Consider the following 18,300-nt stretch of genomic DNA (forward strand, 5'->3'; position numbering starts at 1 on the left):
TGAAAAGTTGCTTAGAATTAGCCATTCTATAACATAATAAAAGTTAAAGTAAAGGTGAACCACCCCTATAAGAAATGTATCTCATCTATAAATTTAGACCCCCCTCCCAGAGCTGCTTTAGAAAGACACAACAAGGTGAAAAGTTACACTTTCAACTTCAATATTAGAAAAACAGTGACAAATAGAAAGTATTAATGTATAGAGCCCAGCGAGAGAGCCTTTTCCATGCATGTGTTGTTCTATAAACCAGCGGTCCCCAACCTTTTTTTGCCCCAGGGACTAGTGTAAAGCCCTAATTTTTTGCAAAGGCCAGAGATGGGGTGCAAACTGCTCAAACCGAGTCAAATTCGGGTGCACCAGCATCAAGTCTCGTGCGTCTGCGTCAAATTCGGACATGGCGGCCCAGTTCAAGTATGTCCGTGGCCCGGCAGTTTGGGACCCCTGCTATAAACAACATAAGAAAAAGTCCTGTCCTATTAATGGGGCTTATTTTAACCACTGGGAATTCATTCTCTTTAAGATAACGGCTCCCAATTACAATTTCTTGCAAGGTGAGACTTTGATAACACTTGGCAACCAAAAGAAGGATTCACATAGTGATTAGCAGCAGATATGCTCAATACCAGTGGTCCCCAACCAGTGGCTCATGAGTAAAATGTTACTCACCGACCCCTTGGATGTTGCTCTCAGTGGCCTCAAAGCAGGAGCTTATTATTGAATTCCAGGCTTGGAGGCAAGTTTTGGTTGTATAAAAAACAGTTGTACTGCCAAACAGAGCCTCAATGTAGGTTGACAATCCACATAGGGGCTACTAATAGCCAATCACAGCCCTTCTTAGCCACTCCCTATGACTATTTTCATGCTTGTGTTGCTTCCCAACTCTTTTTTACATTTGAATGTGACTCACGGGTGAAAAAGGATCCCTGCTCTATACATATATACATTTATATGTATATACTTATATATAGATATGGGGTTCTCTGTATGGAATAAAGTAAGAATGGAACTGTAGCCACAGTTGGAGTTTCCATCGGTTTATTTACCCCGAGTACTAACTCCCTGTGCTTAATACATATTCACACTGGGGATTGCTGACATTTTGTTCCTTCCTTGCCACAACACTTAGCCCAACTGGAATATATCGTGCCATTGTCTAGAATCAAATTTGCCTAAAGTTTCTTCTTCTTCCAATTGATGGATTTGTGCATCTTTGTTACCATCAATCAGAAGGTTTCTTTTTGCTGAAATCAAATGATTTGCTTCAAACTCTATGGAAAAGGCCATTTGTGAATATTAGGTTTGTGGTTAATAAATGTGATCCCTGATCAATAGAGAGAGATGAAAAGACAACAGGTGTATATGCGTATCATATCTTCATCCAAGAATAAAGTGCTGAGATGAATTCATTGGATAAATCCATTGAATGACTATTCAGGAGCTCAGTAATTTACTGAATTCTGCTGAAATGACAAGTAAAAGTGTCTTGTGCAAGACTTCAATTCATAATCCACGTGCTGATGAAATCACTTGAAATCACTTGAATTCACTGCAATCCATGAAAAGATCATCAGGTAAACTGAGTGTTCTTATGAGAGTAGAAATTCCAGAGATTCTCTCAGCAGCGCCACCAGTAAAAAGTCCACGTTCAAAAAGTTCTGCATGAAGGAAAGTTAAAAAGATGAAAGTATAAAAAGTAGAAGTTGTAAAATAAAAAATAGTGGCCTATGCTCATTTGCAGGGGACTGGGATTTTTGTGGGTAAGTTGTGGCAATTTTGTGGGTGGGCTTTAGCATACTCAGCACATACACACATACACAGCACACAACTGTAAAGATTAAACATACACATATACACATATCCACTTTTGTTTTGTATAAAGTATTAGCCTAATAATAGTCAAAAGCATTGATGTTATAATGTTCAAAAGAAGGTAGTGATGTCATAATGGTCAAAAGAAGTTATGTCATAATGTTCAAAAGCAGGAAGTGATGTCATAATGTTCAAAAGAAGGTAGTGATGTCATAATGGTTAAAATAAGTGATGTCATAATGGTCATAAGCAGCGATGTCATAATGGTCAAAAGCAGGAAGTGATGTCATAATGGTCAAAAGCAAGCTTAGAGCATTCAGTTCTAATCTTGTATCATTTGCGGTTTAGCTTCTGACCAGACTGGTTGCATCATCTGATCAGTGTTAATCGCATTTACTTTGTTTTACTATATATATATATATCTATATCAATATATATCTAAATATATATATATATATAAATATATATATATCTGAACAGAGATTTTCATCTTGTTCATCAATTAACAACAATCGGTAAGTATATCGCTTTATGTAGCAAAATTACTTTTTTACCTGAGAGATACAATTCTATATTATCCACACCTACTATATTTAATATAAATTTACGAACACCAACATTGATTCAGCAGACAGAAGCATTTCTCTCCGGAGAGATAAAACAGTGTTGGTAAATGCATAATAATCACAGTGTGTTTAGATTTAGGCTTGGGCTCACTTCTGGTTTAGGGGATTAAAATAAGATATGGGAATACATTAGGCAAATTGCATGGCACTGAGGGGTTATTTATCCAAGTTTGAATGTCGAGTTTTTTATACCCCGATTTAACTCGAATGACCTTGAATAACCTTGAATGAAATGAAATGAACTCTAATGAACTCTAATGAACTTGAATGAACTCTAAAAAACTGTAATATACTCTAATGAATTCTAATGAACTCGGAACTTGAATGGTATCTTATTTAAAGGAACAGTAACACCAAAGAATGAAAGTGTTTTAAAGTAATGGAAATATCACATAGGGGCATACTTATCACAGGTCTAGGTGAATTTTCAAATGAAAAAAACATTGAATTTCAAGCTTTTTTTTTCGACTAGGGCATAGTACAAATTTAATTCGAATTTGAAAAATATTCAAAAATTCAAATATCGTAATATATCATGTACTGTTTGTTTAAAAATTAGACTTTGACCATTCACCATCTAAAACTGCCGAATTGCTGTTTTAGCCTATGGGGGACCTCCTACAACCTATTTGGAGTCAAATGGTGGACTTTGAAAGATCAAAGTTTTTTTTCGGAAAAAATTTGAATTGAATTCGAACAAATGTGCTATTACTGCGATTCATACAATTCAAATTCAGCCAAATATGGACCTATTCGATTGAAAACAGACCTATAAGGCCAAAAACAAAACCTTTGACCTAATTTCGGTTGGTCTTTTCGAATTGAATTTCAACGTTTCGACCCTTGATAAATATGCCCCGTAGTGTTGCCCTGCACTGGTAAAACTGATCTGTTTGCTTCAGAAACACTACTATAGTTCATATAAACAAGCTGCATTGTTTGATGTTACTCTTCCTAATAAAAAAACTCGAATAGAAAAAACTCGACTCAAAGAGTTTCAGTTGTGAAACCCAAAAACTCAAATTAATCGAGTTTTCGGTGGGAAAAAATAGCATGAATTGATCGAGTTTTTAGGCAAAACCCTCAGATAAAAACTTGAACATCATGAAGGCTATTAACATTAAATGGTTCAAGGGACCTCCATCATTGAGTCCTACATGACCTCGACAGGTTGTATTTTTGGATTTCAGTTATTTCCTTGGTTGGGGTATAATAAATCCCGAAATTCAAATTTTTTCTAAAAAACTAAAAAATCTAAGTTTTTTAACCCAAAAATGTGAGTTTTGACCAAAAAAACTCAAAAACTCAAATGTTCGTGGAAAACACAAACCTCAAACCTTAATAAATATGCCCCATTCATTGAAATCAACTTGATATAGTGAGATGAGGCTTTATGAAATGCTCACGACTTTGAATAATAAATAGAAATAGTATAGTAAATGTTGGTTATAGAACCCTTATCAAACCTTATTTTAGTTTATTGGATTCTGCGGGGTCTATTTGCCAACAATCAAATTACAAGTTTTCCACTAATTATGAAAAGTTTGTAATTTTCCTAAATTCCTAAAAAGGTCTAAAAAAGCCTTTAATGCCAAACGTCAGCAAGTACAAGTTGTGGAGGTGCAGTAGAAGTCAATAGGAGGTGTGCTGATCCTATTGGACCATTTTAAGCCATTTCTTCAAAGAATTTTATAATTTTATAGGTATTTAGATTTTTTTGCTTTGAATTATCTGAAAAAATGCTAATTATTTAGAGGTTTTCAATGCATACGTTTTATAATTGGAATTTTTTGAATTCAATGACAATCGTGATTTTAAAGTTTAGTGGTGGTTTCAAAAACCCTCTAAAACCATTAAAATCTGACATTTAATAAATAAGCCTCCACAACTGGTGCAGCGGAACTTCCATATCAAATGTTCATTATTTCCAAAGAAAAATAAAGGTAAAAGTCTGACATAAACTAACTGCTATATGTTTCTATTCTTTATGTTACAGAAAATGTTTCGAAGACTTCGCAAAGCTTTGAGCAAGTTTTTCAGACCCCGCAGAAGGGTGAGTTTACTAATAGAAGAAAATGCACTAGGAACAAATTGTTTGCAATAGGAAAAGAATGTTTTACTCTTTCACTGTAATGAGCAGTGATGGGCGAATTTCTCCCATTTCAGAGAAAAATTAGGTGAAAAATTCATGGGAAAATAGTGAAATTGGAAAGTTTTACATAAAAATCATGAAATTCAGATAGTTTCACGAAAAAAATTTGAAATTCTGACATTTTCACAAAAAATAGTGAAAATCGAACATTTTCACGAAAAATCCTGAAAATCGAAAATTGACGCCCGCGTCCAAGCTGACACTGACGTTAAAGTCAATGGGTGTCCAAATATTATTGACATGCACAGATTTTGATGCGAGCGACTTTTCGTACTCATGTCCAAAAAAAATTAACGCTGGAAATTCGCTGCGAATTCGTGCCAGGCGAATTTATTCGCCCATCACTAGTGATGAGTGATTGCACCGGGGAAAATTGATACTTATAACTGTATTATTAGTGAATTCATTAAGAATAATTAATATATTGGGAAAATCATTTATTGCTAAGATGAATAATAAGTGATAGTGGTAATAAATACTATTTTATATAAACTCATTCATATATACACATCCCATAATTATACTGGCATGTACAGTTATGTGGCCCTCAATAGATAGAAAATGAGCAGTGATGGGCGAATTTATTGGGCAGGTGCAAATCCGCAGCGAATTTCCTCGTTTTGCAGTCGGTGAATAAATTAGTTAGGCGACAATTAATGGTGCCCATTGACTTTAATGCACGTTGGAATTGTCGCCAGCGGAAAAAACAATTTGCCACTGGCGTCAAAATTTGTGTTTTGTGAACTTTTCTTTTTTTTTGTTTTTTCATCGAAGCGAAACCGGAGAAATTTGCCTATCACTATTACTCTGCTGCTTTACGTCTTTCAATAAAATAGTTCCTGAGTTAAAGTGACTCTGACCAATAACAAAGTCAAATTTAAATGATGACGTTATTAAAAAGTATCTTTTTTTATCTTTACAGGAAAATAAAAGCAGGAAGAACGATCCACCTGTTCAACTTCCTGAAATTCCTGAGATTTTACTGACGGAAGAACCTGTGAAACTTCCAGGTATCAAATTGTTGTGACTGGTTTCCTGTTTGTTATTAGTGTTTGTGATAATATTATTATGACCAACTTTTCATCACTTCCTAGAGAAAGTAAAAATTCTCCTTAAGGGGCAAGTTAACCCCAAAAATAAAAATGTGCCGATTAAAAAAAAACCAACTTTCTAAAATACATTTTATACATATTTTCAGTGCTTTTAAAGTTATTTATAAAATAATTGCTATTAGAAGCAGCATTTGCTTAACTCCTGCTTGTTACTTTCTAAACAATGTTGCAAAAGTCTTGGATCCCCAGAGACAGGTCTGATAATCAGCTGATGAACAGTCTGAGCCGTCAGGGCAGAGAATAGAAAGGGACAAACACTGCTTTCAATAGCAATACATAGACACATAACTGGACTCAACAGAACGGATAGTGCAAAGTTGCTTACAATTATGTTTTCTTTTATTAGGCAAAACATTGTTTTTTGGGTTTACCTTCCACTTAACGTTAAATGTGAGTGTGAAAAAGACACTTGTTTTGCGAGATGTTTCATTATTACAATTCAAACAAGAGTCATTTGCACAGTATTCTGTCCCAGGCACAACTACTTCTACACCACGGGGCAGATTTACTAAGGGTCGAATATCGAGGGTTAATTAACCCTCGATATTCGACTAGGAACTAAAATCGTTCGACTTCGAATATCGAAGTCGAACGATTTAGCGCAAATCCTGCGATCGAAGGATCGAAGGATTATTCGTTCGATCGAACGATTAAATCCTTCGAATCGAACGATTCGAAGGATTTTAATACAACGATCGAAGGAATATCCTTCGATCAAAAAATCACAGGCAAGCCTATGGGGACCTTCCCCATAGCCTAACATTGAGTTCGGTAGCTTTTAGCTGCCGAACTAGGGGGTCGAAGTTTTTCTTAAAGAGACAGTACTTCGATTATCGAATGGTCGAATAGTCGAACGATTTTTAGTTCGAATCGTTCGATTCGTAGTCGAAGTCGTAGTCGAAGGTCGAACTAGCCCATTCGATGGTCGAAGTAGCCCAAAAAACACTTCGAAATTCGAAGTTTTTTTTATTCGAATCCTTCACTCGAGCTTTGTAAATGTGCCCCCACATGTCTGATATAGCACTTCAATCACTGGACTATTACTTCCAGCATTTATTGTTGGTTGAAGCCAGTCTATTTAATATTCTCTTTTTTATGCCACTATGTCTTCTAAAAATAAACAGGACTGGCTTAATATATATATAATGAGTGACATTAGACTGAACCAGGTATTAAGTTAACCAGTTTTCTATTAGTAGACCTGGCACACCAGTATGTGTTGTTATATAGATTATTAGATCCCATGCATAGTTATTAAACAATATTATTTCATATTTTCAGAATATCCAGTGCATGCAGCTACTCCTGCAGTAGAAGTTGAAAACATTGTGTCGTCACAGGAGCACAAGGATGTAAAGAGGAATTCATTAGAGAGTGTTGCACTCAAATCTACTAGTGTAAGTGCATTGCATTCATATTTAAAGGCCATTTTCCCTATACAAGTGACTTTGATTAAGAAAACTGCCGAGTTAGATCTTAAGCACAAGAGCAAGAGCAGGTGTCTGTAGGGGCCTATGGCTGAAGCCAATTCTTATAAAAGGGGGTCATTAACTGTAAAATCAAAGCACATTGCTGGTGAATGGTTCTCTCGCTCACCACTATATGCATTATGCAGGAAATATAAATAACATACAAATCAGTCCCATGTGCTAGGTTCTGGGATATCAGTCAAACTGGCAGCAAATAGGCAGAACCCTTTGATTTCTCTACTTACTCCCCTGTTTTAAGAGGAAAGCCATGTCTTGATAAAAGTAAACCCCTAGACTGGATTTTTCTCTGAATAGAGACACAACATAAGTTTACAGGATTGTATAATATATATATATATATATTCCTTTTTGATCTTTATAGGATTCCATCAGCAGCTGTGAAGCTGCTCTTATCAACCCTCATGGAACCCACCATGAGAAATCTGAGAATAAGGAAACTTGCAGTGATCAAGAATATAGTCATATAGATATCGTTAGCACTAAGGGATTAGTGAATGAAGAAGGAGACAGAAAGAAAGAAGAGAATGTTGAATTAGAAAATGAAACACCAGAGAGTGAGGAATTAGTGAGTGAAGGAGAAGTGGTAAAGGAACAACAGGGTGTAGAAAAGGAAACACCAGAGAGTGAGGAATTAGTGAGTGAAGGAGAAGAGATAAAGGAACAACAGGGTGTAGAAAAGGAAACACCAGAGAGTGAGGAATTATGGAGTGAAGGAGAAGTGGTAAAGGAACAACAAGGTGTAGAAAAGGAAACACCAGAGAGTGAGGAATTATTGAGTGAAGGAGAAGTGGTAAAGGAACAACAGGGTGTAGAAAAGGAAACACCAGAGAGTGAGGAATTAGTTAGTGAAGGAGAAGAGTTAAAGGAACAACAGGGTGTAGAAAAGGAAACACCAGAGAGTGAGGAATTAGTTAGTGAAGGAGAAGTGGTAAAGGAACAACAGGGTGTAGAAAAGGAAACACCAGAGAGTGAGGAATTAGTTAGTGAAGGAGAAGAGTTAAAGGAACAACAGGGTGTAGAAAAGGAAACACCAGAGAGTGAGGAATTAGTGAGTGAAGGAAAAGATCGAAAGGAAGAAAAGGGAGAAGAAAATAAAACACACGAGAGTGAGGAATTAATCAATGATGAAGGAGGTAGAAAGGACGAAGAGAGAGTTAAAATAGAAATTGAAACACCCAAGAGTGAGGAATTAGTGTTCCAGCAACAGGAGAAGACTAAGTATGTTCTACTAGTGCCTTGATTTTGGTTGCTTTTCAATCCTTTTTGTTACACTAAGACAAACACATAGCAGCTCTTTAAGAGGAATAATCCTTTTGTAGCACATAAACATTAGTTTCAAGTGTGACAGTGGCCCATTTATATTTATTGCACTGCAAGCACATTTTGGGGTTGGAGCTTTAATTCATCATTTATAGAAGGGAGACACCCCCAAAAATGGTTGTGGTTCTCATCACTGGCCTCTCTGCACCTTCCCACTATTTGTTACAAAGGAGACTGTTGGGATCAGAGGGGCCAAGTGATAGAACTAAGTTACATAAAGTTTATCACTAGATGACCAGGATGATTTCACATTAAAGACCAGGCAAAGATTTTAGAAGGCATCATATGTTTTGGATAAATACATAGGTTGCATTGCACTGGAACATACCAGTAAATACAAATATACTGTCATATAGTGAATAATCTACCCCTATCATAAAATAGAAGAATAATTCATCAAACACTTCCATGACCAGGTAAACTGGCCATTGGACTCCAAGGTGATTTCTAGTATCCTCATAGTTAACAGGGGCTACATTATTCATTATAAAGTACAAGTGCCAGTGAGTCGTGTGACAGAAATGACATCACTGAGCAGAGATTATAACTGATGACATCACTAAGCACTGTTTAGAAGGATATAATTTACAGGGTTTCTCTGGCTGTTGTGTATTATATATGTATTAACACTTTTCAATGTGCTTTCAGAGTGTCCAGAACATCCATCGAGGACTATGACTTGCAGAAGTTACTTGGTGAAGGCGGCTTTGGAAAAGTGAGTTGATCTGTCCTTAAATAAGATAAAAACACAAATGAGCAAATCTCTGGTTACTGAATGCATTTTCTTCACTGTTTCTATCACTCCAGGTATACCTTGCCCAGCACAAATCTTCTAAGGAAAAGGTTGCCATCAAAGCATTAAAGAAGGAAGGCTTACAAAGATCCAAGCATGTTATGAGGTGAGTTATAGGGGAATGAATAGGGATATTTTGTATCTGTTGGGGGCCAAGCAGTTGGACATTATGCAGTTTAAATGGAGGGCCAATCATTTAGCCAATGAGTGGAAATTTAATCATATTCTTGTATTTGTTTCATTTTTAGGCTAAAACTAGAGAAGACCATCCTTGAAGAGGCTAAAAGAGAGAAGAACCCTTTCCTTGTTGGCCTATATGCCTCATTTCAGACCAAACACCACTATTGCTTGGCAATGGACTACTGTGCCGGTGGTGAATTAACCACCTATATGAAACCCGCAGCCTTTCCAAAGGAGACAGCTGTGTAAGTAACATTCTACTGTTAGGGACCTTCTAAGGGGTAAGATTTATGCAGCACAATAAGTCCTGTACCCATGCAGTGCCATTGGAATGGGACCTGCTGAACATCTCATGCTGAGCTGCATATAGGGGGCTTCTGTTTGCCGCCCGGAAACTTTCACAGACAACTTTCTGTTTTTCATTTGGAAGTCTGCTCTTTATGTTTAATAGGGTAACCCTGTGCCCATTTGAGTGCAGGGAAAGTAATTGGGAGGAAATGGAAGTGGAAATAGAGAGCCTGGCTCAGTGAATAGAGATTCAGCAATAGTCACATTGTGCTGCATTTCTACATCAATAATATTATGTTTAGGAAACAACTCACACAAGTCTTTTTTGCTTTTTCTTTGTAGATTTTACGCCGGTTGTGTTGTTTTAGGCTTACAGTTTCTGCACGAAAGACACATTATTCACCGGTAAGTATGAATGAAATTTTACTAGCCACGTGCCCTTAAGGCAAACATGATTTATTCTCACGTGTTAATCAAGTGCTGTGAGTCCCGAAGCTGTTCCTATTGAGAAGGGCTCAATCTGCCCTTGTTTCAAATATAATGCTCCCCCTACTAGTGACTCCCATTTCCATCCCCTTTAAAGACCCCCGTTCCTATACCCGGGACAGATGTGATGTCACCGACTTCATAAAAACCAGCCCCTACTCATTTTACAGATGAATATAGAAAAGTCTCTCTGTACTTTGTTACCGTCACATAGTGCAATTATTTATTCCCAATCAACATTTTTATAAAATAATCTAGTGTTCAGGAAAAAATGGATTCAGCTCAATCACTGCCTTTTTCATGATCATGTTTTGAGAAAATTCATATTGAAAACCCCACAGTGCAGCTCTGCAGTTAGAGAGAGCTGGAGGTTTAGTTCTCCTTTAGATATTATTATAGTTAATTCCTCTTTCTTAAATCTGTGATAATCCTGATTAAATAGTGTCCCTGTGCTAAAGTAATAATGTTCTTTTGTATTATTGCAGAGATATAAAGCCAGATAATATCTTGCTGGACCGTGATGGCTACGCCAGGCTCGCTGATTTTGGCATCTCCAAGAAAAGTAAGATTTGGATCTTTCTGGGTGGAGGGTCAAGCAAATACATCTGTCCAGGGCCTATCATATTTGAGACCCACATACCACATTTAAGTCTATCAGTCTTGGTACAGCTCACTGTTTTATATGTAGCAATTTATCTTACCATGCACCTGCCACCGTAACTAGTAACAAGCCTAAATAAGAGGAAAACACATATTGATTTATAATACACAAAAGCCATGAATATCTTGCAAATGATATCCTTATAAACAGTGAGTTCTGATGTCATCAGTTATAAACGGTGAGTTCTGATGTCATTTCTGTCACATGACTCACTGAAACATGCGTATTATAATAAATAAAGTACCCCCAGTTGCAAAATATGAGGATATTAGAAGTTACCTCTGAGTTTCATGACCTCTATAAAAACACTCGGCCTTCTGCCTCATACTTTAATATGGTCATGAAACTCCTCAGTAACTTATAATATCCTTATATTTTACAACAGGAGGGACCTTATTCACTATATATTCATCTATTAAGATTTCTAGTAGACAAGAACATTGGGAACATGAATTACACAACAGTAAAAATGTAATGTATAAGGGGATGCTGATTTCCAGCTACATTATGTTTTGTCTCTGTTTCAGCTATGGGATTCGACGGCAGAACCTGCAGTAATATAGGAACCTGTTACTATATGGCCCCTGAAATCCTCTATTACCATAGCTACAATAAATCCGTGGACTGGTGGGCACTTGGGGTGATGATTTATCAAATGCTCCTCCACAAGGTAAGTGTCTGTTTCCAGTAGAATTGTTACTAGTTTTGCATGGAAAGTAGCGCTGCTAATGTGCATCTTGTGTGATTAGTACATATTAATTGTGTCCGTGATGTCAGCACATTTTCTTTGGCCTGTCTATACTTATATATGAGCCAATAGTGCAGCATCATTGGAACTGAATGATCAGCTTCATGTAGTATTAAACTGTAGAACACTAAAACTTAACCTGTTAATGCATTGTTTCCTTTGTAACCAAATACCATTGTTCTTCTGTAGAAACCATTTAATGGACGTAATATAGAACAGATTTTTATGAACATCAAAAACAAGGAGCCAAAATTCCCAAAAAAACTGGATGAAGACGCCACTAGTCTTATACGTAAAGTAAGTGTCAGCCATTTGTATACTGGGGCTGTTAGTCTTTGTGTTAAGAGATATTCACACAGTCAGGGTGCGAACCCGCAAAGGGCCTCAATACATTTTGGAATGTTGGAGCCAAACATTAGAAATTCTACAATAGTACAACTATGGGATCTTATATCCAGAAATATATAAATTACTGGAAGTCCATTTCCATAGACTCAATTTTATGCAAATAATTCTAATTTATCTGTCATAACAAAACAGAGCCTTTTACTAGATGATAACTAAGCAGCACAAACCCATATTGGTGGCAAAACAATCCCAGTGGGTTTTAAAAGTTGATGTAAATGTCATTGCTATATAAAGTCAGTGTTTTCTGACCAATGAAACCATGTAGCAGGTAAGCTTGTGAATTCAATGCAAACAGATGGGCAGATCCTGCTTTTGATAACAATGACATTTACTGTTTAACTGAAAAGCATTGAATAAGTGTAAATGATATATATACCGGGAAAAATCACGGTGGGCCCAGGTGTCAGTTGGCCCTTGTGCTGCTAAATAAGCCTATTTCATGGCCTTTTCCTATTTCTTTGAGAACAAAGAGGCTAAATATGGAATAATAGATATAATATGTAAAGAATAGAGATTAGGAGAATAGAGGTTGAGTGAGGAGAAGAAGAATAGTAGTACTGAGAGTGGTCTATGGGCTCCTGGTATAAGGTTTTTGGGTGGGCCCCTGGTGTCTCAGTCCAACACTGCATTTGCTTCTTGGTGTATAACGTTATATGCACTGCCGGGAGATGTTGTGATGGCTGATTCAGTTAATGCCTTTAAGAATGGCTTGGATGATTTTTTGGACAGACATAATATCAAAGGCTATTGTGATACTAAACTCTATAGTTAGTATAGGTATGGGTATATAGAATTTTAATTAAAAGTAGGGAGGGGTGTGTGTATGGATGCTGGGTTTTCATTTGGAGGGGTTGAACTTGATGGACTTTGTCTTTTTTCAACCCAATTTAACTATGTAACTATAAATATGTAACTATGTAACTATATACTTATATATATTAATATACAAATATATATTTATAGCTCTTGAGGAAACAACCAGACATACGGCTTGGAGCAAGCGAACGTGATGCAGAAGAACTAAAGGAATGTTCGTTCTTTAAGGTAAATTTATATTTAACACATTCAGCATAAGAGAAATCAGTATATAGATTGTGACTGTTTGTCAATTTATTGCCCCGAGGGAGGGGTAGAAATCATTACAGATCAGCCCCCATATTTATAGCAAATGAGAATTGTCATGATCAAGCAGGGCAGGTGCAATAGGAGTGATTCATATTTGTAGTGCTTTGTCCCCCTAAACCCCTACTCGAAATACTGTCAGATGATTCTTGATTCTGGAATCAGTTGTAGAATATGACATAATTAGAGACTTTTACCTGAAGACATTAGTCTCAGTTATCAGCAGTTTTTAGATTTTAGGTCCATCTGAGCCAGAGACGCACACAGCATAATATCTATGGGTGATGTTAACACACATATATATATATATATATATATATAGATTGGCAAGGCTAAACCCACTTAAACTGTACAACATGTGCTCCAACTTGACTACATTATTAAAGTTGTTGTGTCCCAGCAGCCATAATATTGTATTTATTGCCATTGATGAGAACTCTAAATCCCATCATGGAACATATGGATCATTTGGCTAATGCCATGTCTGCTTACTATTGACTTATAGCTGTGAATTATCATTTAACATGCACAGGATAGTAACCTTTTTACATTTATACCCTATTTTGAAGGAACTGGACTTTAACGCCCTTTCGAAAAAACTCATCAAACCCCCGATCATTCCCAAACAGAAAACACCCGGATGTTTCCGTAGAGTATTTTCTAGAAGTCCAAGACAGGCTGTATTATCAGGAGAACGATATAAACCAGCACTTAAATTTGTGGAGAAGGAATTAGGAAACTTTGCTTGTTCTCCACTTTCACAATGATGGAATGCCGACCATCTTCACCAGGGTTGGACTGGGGGAACCCCCTCTGTCCTCCCTTTCTGAGCCGGCGTGCTGTGCTGCGTGTGCATGAGCGCCGCGTGTGTTGTCCTTTGTCAGGCAATAGCAGCAGGAAGAAGGTGCGGATCTGACCCACAAGGGCCAGGGGCCCACCGGGTTTTTTCCCGGATGTCCCACCCAACACTGAAATCCTGGCAAAGAAAAGGTACAGAATATCATTGTGGTAAAGAACGGGACATCGATGTGGTCAAGATTAGACTAGAAGAAGAGCTTACAAGGTGGCCAGGTGTAGAAGACAGGCCTAGGAAGAGGAACAAGCTACTATGACTTACAATAATCCCCATTTTTATTTAAAAAACCCTCCCTAACCCCCCCTTAGCCTACTGTTCCCTCTAATGATTGGCACCATTACTGCCCAGTGGCCTCTCAAGCAGTCGGCTGAGGGGGTGTTGGTGCAATAAATCAATAGGTTCTCCAACCTGTTGATTCATTGCAACGACCCCCAAACCCAGTTTAATGGCAGGCCATAGAGCCAAAGCAACTGGGCAACATTCAAACTCGTGCTGGGTGAGGGGGTGGGTGTGTGGGTGGGGGGAGGGTAAAAGCTTTTGCTTTGCAGCAAGGGTTAAACAAAGAATGTACTTTTGGGGATTATTGTAAGTTCTATTAAAAAGTCTTATTATCCTTCTTAAATTACTCAACGTTCAATAAAAATCGTTTTCTTTACAATAACCATGTGACATTTATTGTGATGATTCATCATTTTAGGAGCATTTTAGTTGGGGGGAACTTTGCCAATAATATATAGTTCTGTGTATATGCTACAGATACAGTTCTAATAACCTTCTTTCAGTAGCACATGGGGCGTCCAACAGTATTTCACACTTGATTTGTACTTAAAAAAAATGTTGTAATCAAATCAAATCAGTAAGGTGCCACACTCACACCGAATCACCTTTTGCAGCGTCGGGTGAACAGCTGTGTTCCTCTCTGCCCGAGGAGAAATTCAAATGAAAAGCTTGATAAAGGGCTGGAATAGCCCGAAACGTCGCTCTGCTAATGGCATGAATAAATAACCTTTGATTCACACATCGGAGTGCTGCTGGAGTTATTACTTTTCATTTAAAAAAAATGTTGTGCTCTCTTTATAGGAAATATCTCTAAGGGGGAGGGTTTTAAGTTTGTATAATTCAGTTTCTGTAACAAAATTTAGCCTTTTATTTTATGTACAAAAAGGCGACTGATTTGGAAAGTCCCAAATCTCCAAAATATGGCAATTAGAACTTTGCACCTCGCTGTGCAGGCAATTTGCAACATTTATTGCTCCCACACTTCTGCCCGTGCTCTTTGTAAATGATAAAGGAATCCCAAATTTAATAATTGATGTGGATTAAGCTCTGCTATAGTTCAGCACCACCATAGTGATATTCTATGATTCAATCTAAGTGTGGTGATGATTGAAAAGTAAAATGTATTGTCCTCTTTTAAAGAGTTATGGAAGCCACATAAAAACACAATAAAAAGAATTACTGCTGGGGTGGTCACTTTGGGTATTGAGGGGCAACCATAGGCAGCAGAAGTTGGATTTGGCAGGGGGGCCCAAGAAGAAGAACACGTAAAAAGACACGTCCACCCATTTGGCTGAAAGCGATACTGACACGTTCCTATTTCCTATAAAAATTATAGGAAAGTGTCATAGGAACTGTTTTGGTGACGCTGGGCTGGGGGTGGAGCTATCCTTCCGTAGGCTGATTACGAATGAAAACAGGACTTCAGCCTATGGAAGGGTCGCTCCGCCCCCAGCCCAGCATCACTGAAGCAACACGGAAGATCTGTTAGTGGTGTCAGTTGGTCGGCTACACACAGGTTCGCGGGGCTGGGACGGCTTTGCGGGGGGCTTTGTGGGGAACGATTACAGGTGTAGCATTTACTTGATACTGACACGTTCCCACAGCCTCTTTGGCCCCCCTGGTTCCAATGCCTATGGTGCCAACTATCTGTGTGGATGCAAGTGAAGAGGGGTGAACTTGAAAAACACTAAGCCAGCCCTGTTTATGTCCAGGAGGCTTCTCGAAAGAAGTGCGTTTTAAGAGATGTCTTGAAAGCAGAAAGGTTGGGAGAAAGTCTGACAGACCGTGGGAGAGAGTTCAAGAGGAGGGGTGCAGCCCTTGCAAAGTCTTGAATGCGAGCATGTGAGGAGGTAATGAGAGAAGAGCTGAGTAGCATGTCAGTAGAGGAGCATAGTAAGTGGTTGGGTGAGTATATAGAGATGAGTTCAGAGATGTAGGGTGGGGCATAGTTATGAAGTGCTTTGAATGTCAGGGTCATTAATTTGAATTTGATTCTGAAAGGTAACGGAAGCCAGTGCAGGGATTGACAGAATGGCGAGGCAGAGGAGAAGCGGTTGCTGAGGTGTATGAGCCTCGCAGCAGTGTTCATTATGGACTGGAGTGGTGACAGTCTCTGGAGGGGAAGGCCAATTAAAAGAGAGTTACAGTAGTCTAGATGTTATATGATGAGAGAGTGAATAAGAATTTTGGCAGCATCCTGGTTGATAAATGATCGTATTTTGGACTGGATAAGTGACTGGATATGAGGAGTAAATGACAGGGCAGAATCTAGGATAACCCCAAGGCACCGGGCCTGGGGAGAGTGGGTGATAGTGGAATTGTTAACTATGATGGATACTTCTGGGATGTTACTGGTGTTAGTTGGAGGAAAGAGAACCATTTCAGTTTTAGAGAGGTTTAATTTAAGGTAGCGTTGCGACATCCAGGTCGAGATAGCGGACAGGCAGGAGGAGACAAGAGTTAGGAGTTCTGGGTTGAGATCAGGAGATGAGAGATAGATCTGAGTATCGTCAGCATAGAGGTGGTAGTGGAAACCATACGAGTAGATTAATTTGCAGAGGGAGGAAGTATAGAGGGAGAATAGTAATGGTCCCAGGACGGAGCCTTGAGGAACTCCAACAGAAAGAGGTAGGGGAGAAGATGATACTCCATTGTAGGAGACACTGAAGGAACGATTGGTGATGTAAGAAGAGAACCAGGACAGGGCAGTGTCACGAAGGCCAAGCGAATGGAGGGACTGGAGGAGGAGAGGGTGATCTACAGTGTCAAATGCAGCTGAGAGAAAAAGCAGTATTAGTAGTGAGAAATTATTGTTAGCTTTAGCGGTTAAAAGGTAATTAGTTTTATATATATATATATATATATATATATATATATATATATATATATATATATATATATATATATATCTCATTTAATGAAGAACTGAACCTTTTTGTCATTCTGTAAAATGAGTCTAAACAGCCCCAAAATAACACACTGTGATTTTAAGCTTTATTAGAGCAACGGGATTGACAAGCAGCTAATATACTAGAGCTTGGGTTACATTTGACTCTATGGGGCATATTTATCAAGGGTTGAATCTTGAATTGAAAAAGTTCGAAATTCAAAAAGACTAACCGAAATTAAGTCAAAGTTTTTATTTGGTCGAACAGGTCCGTTTTCGATTGAATAGGTCCGTATTTGGCCGAATTCAGTAACAGTATTCAGCTCATTCGATCGAATTTGATTCAAAGTTTTTCCCACAAAAAACTTTGATTTTTCAAAGTCCACCAATGGACTCCAAATGGGTTCTAGGAGGTCCCCCATAGGGTAAAACAGCAATTCGGCAGGTTTTAGATGGTGAATGGTCGAAGTCAAATTTTTGAGACAGTGCATGATAAATTTCGATATTCAAATTTTTTTCAATTTCGAATAGAATTTGGACTATTCCGTAGTCGAAGTACATAAAAAATAGCTCGAATTTTTTTTCATTCGAAAATTCACCTCGACCTTTTATAAATCTGCCCCTAAATCTTAAGGCTGGGCCTTCGCAAAGTAGAAGAAAAGGAAACATGGTGTAGTGAAACTACAACTCCCACAGGCTACTGTATATAAACTGAATAAGAAGAGGAGGTTGTTGCAAATCAACAGAACAGGCTAGGACAGAACATCAGAGACAACTGTATATGAATTCCCTGAGGATGTAGTCAAGGCAGTACAGCAAATGTTTCAAAAACTATAACAAAAGAAATAATGAAGGCCAATTGAAAAGTTGCTTAGAATTAGCCATTCTATAACATAATAAAAGTTAAAGTAAAGGTGAACCACCCCTATAAGAAATGTATCTCATCTATAAATTTAGACCCCCCTCCCAGAGCTGCTTTAGAAAGACACAACAAGGTGAAAAGTGACACTTTCAACTTCAATATTAGAAAAACAGTGACAAATAGAAAGTATTAATGTATAGAGCCCAGTGGGAGAGCCTTTT

General features: G+C 37.9%; 2 protein-coding genes across 2 annotated transcripts; both read left to right on the forward strand.

Annotated features, from left to right (window-relative positions):
• Positions 1–394: 394 nt before the first annotated feature.
• Positions 395–11,667, forward strand: LOC121398989 (RAC-alpha serine/threonine-protein kinase-like). Its single transcript, XM_041578711.1, has 12 exons — positions 395–411; positions 4,007–4,055; positions 4,432–4,488; positions 5,510–5,597; positions 6,981–7,096; positions 7,551–8,407; positions 9,158–9,224; positions 9,317–9,408; positions 9,551–9,727; positions 10,113–10,175; positions 10,742–10,818; positions 11,445–11,667. Exons 1-12 carry the CDS (start codon positions 395–397, stop codon positions 11,606–11,608), a joined length of 1,824 nt encoding a protein of 607 aa, XP_041434645.1. The 3' UTR covers positions 11,609–11,667.
• Positions 11,668–11,881: 214 nt separating this feature from the next.
• LOC121399449 (serine/threonine-protein kinase N2-like) lies at positions 11,882–14,542 on the forward strand. Its single transcript, XM_041580196.1, has 3 exons — positions 11,882–11,962; positions 13,037–13,117; positions 13,765–14,542. Exons 1-3 carry the CDS (start codon positions 11,891–11,893, stop codon positions 13,960–13,962), a joined length of 351 nt encoding a protein of 116 aa, XP_041436130.1. The 5' UTR covers positions 11,882–11,890; the 3' UTR covers positions 13,963–14,542.
• Positions 14,543–18,300: the final 3,758 nt, after the last annotated feature.

Source organism: Xenopus laevis, chromosome 1S, assembly GCF_017654675.1.
Source record: "Xenopus laevis strain J_2021 chromosome 1S, Xenopus_laevis_v10.1, whole genome shotgun sequence".
Taxonomy (NCBI): Eukaryota; Metazoa; Chordata; class Amphibia; order Anura; family Pipidae; genus Xenopus; species Xenopus laevis.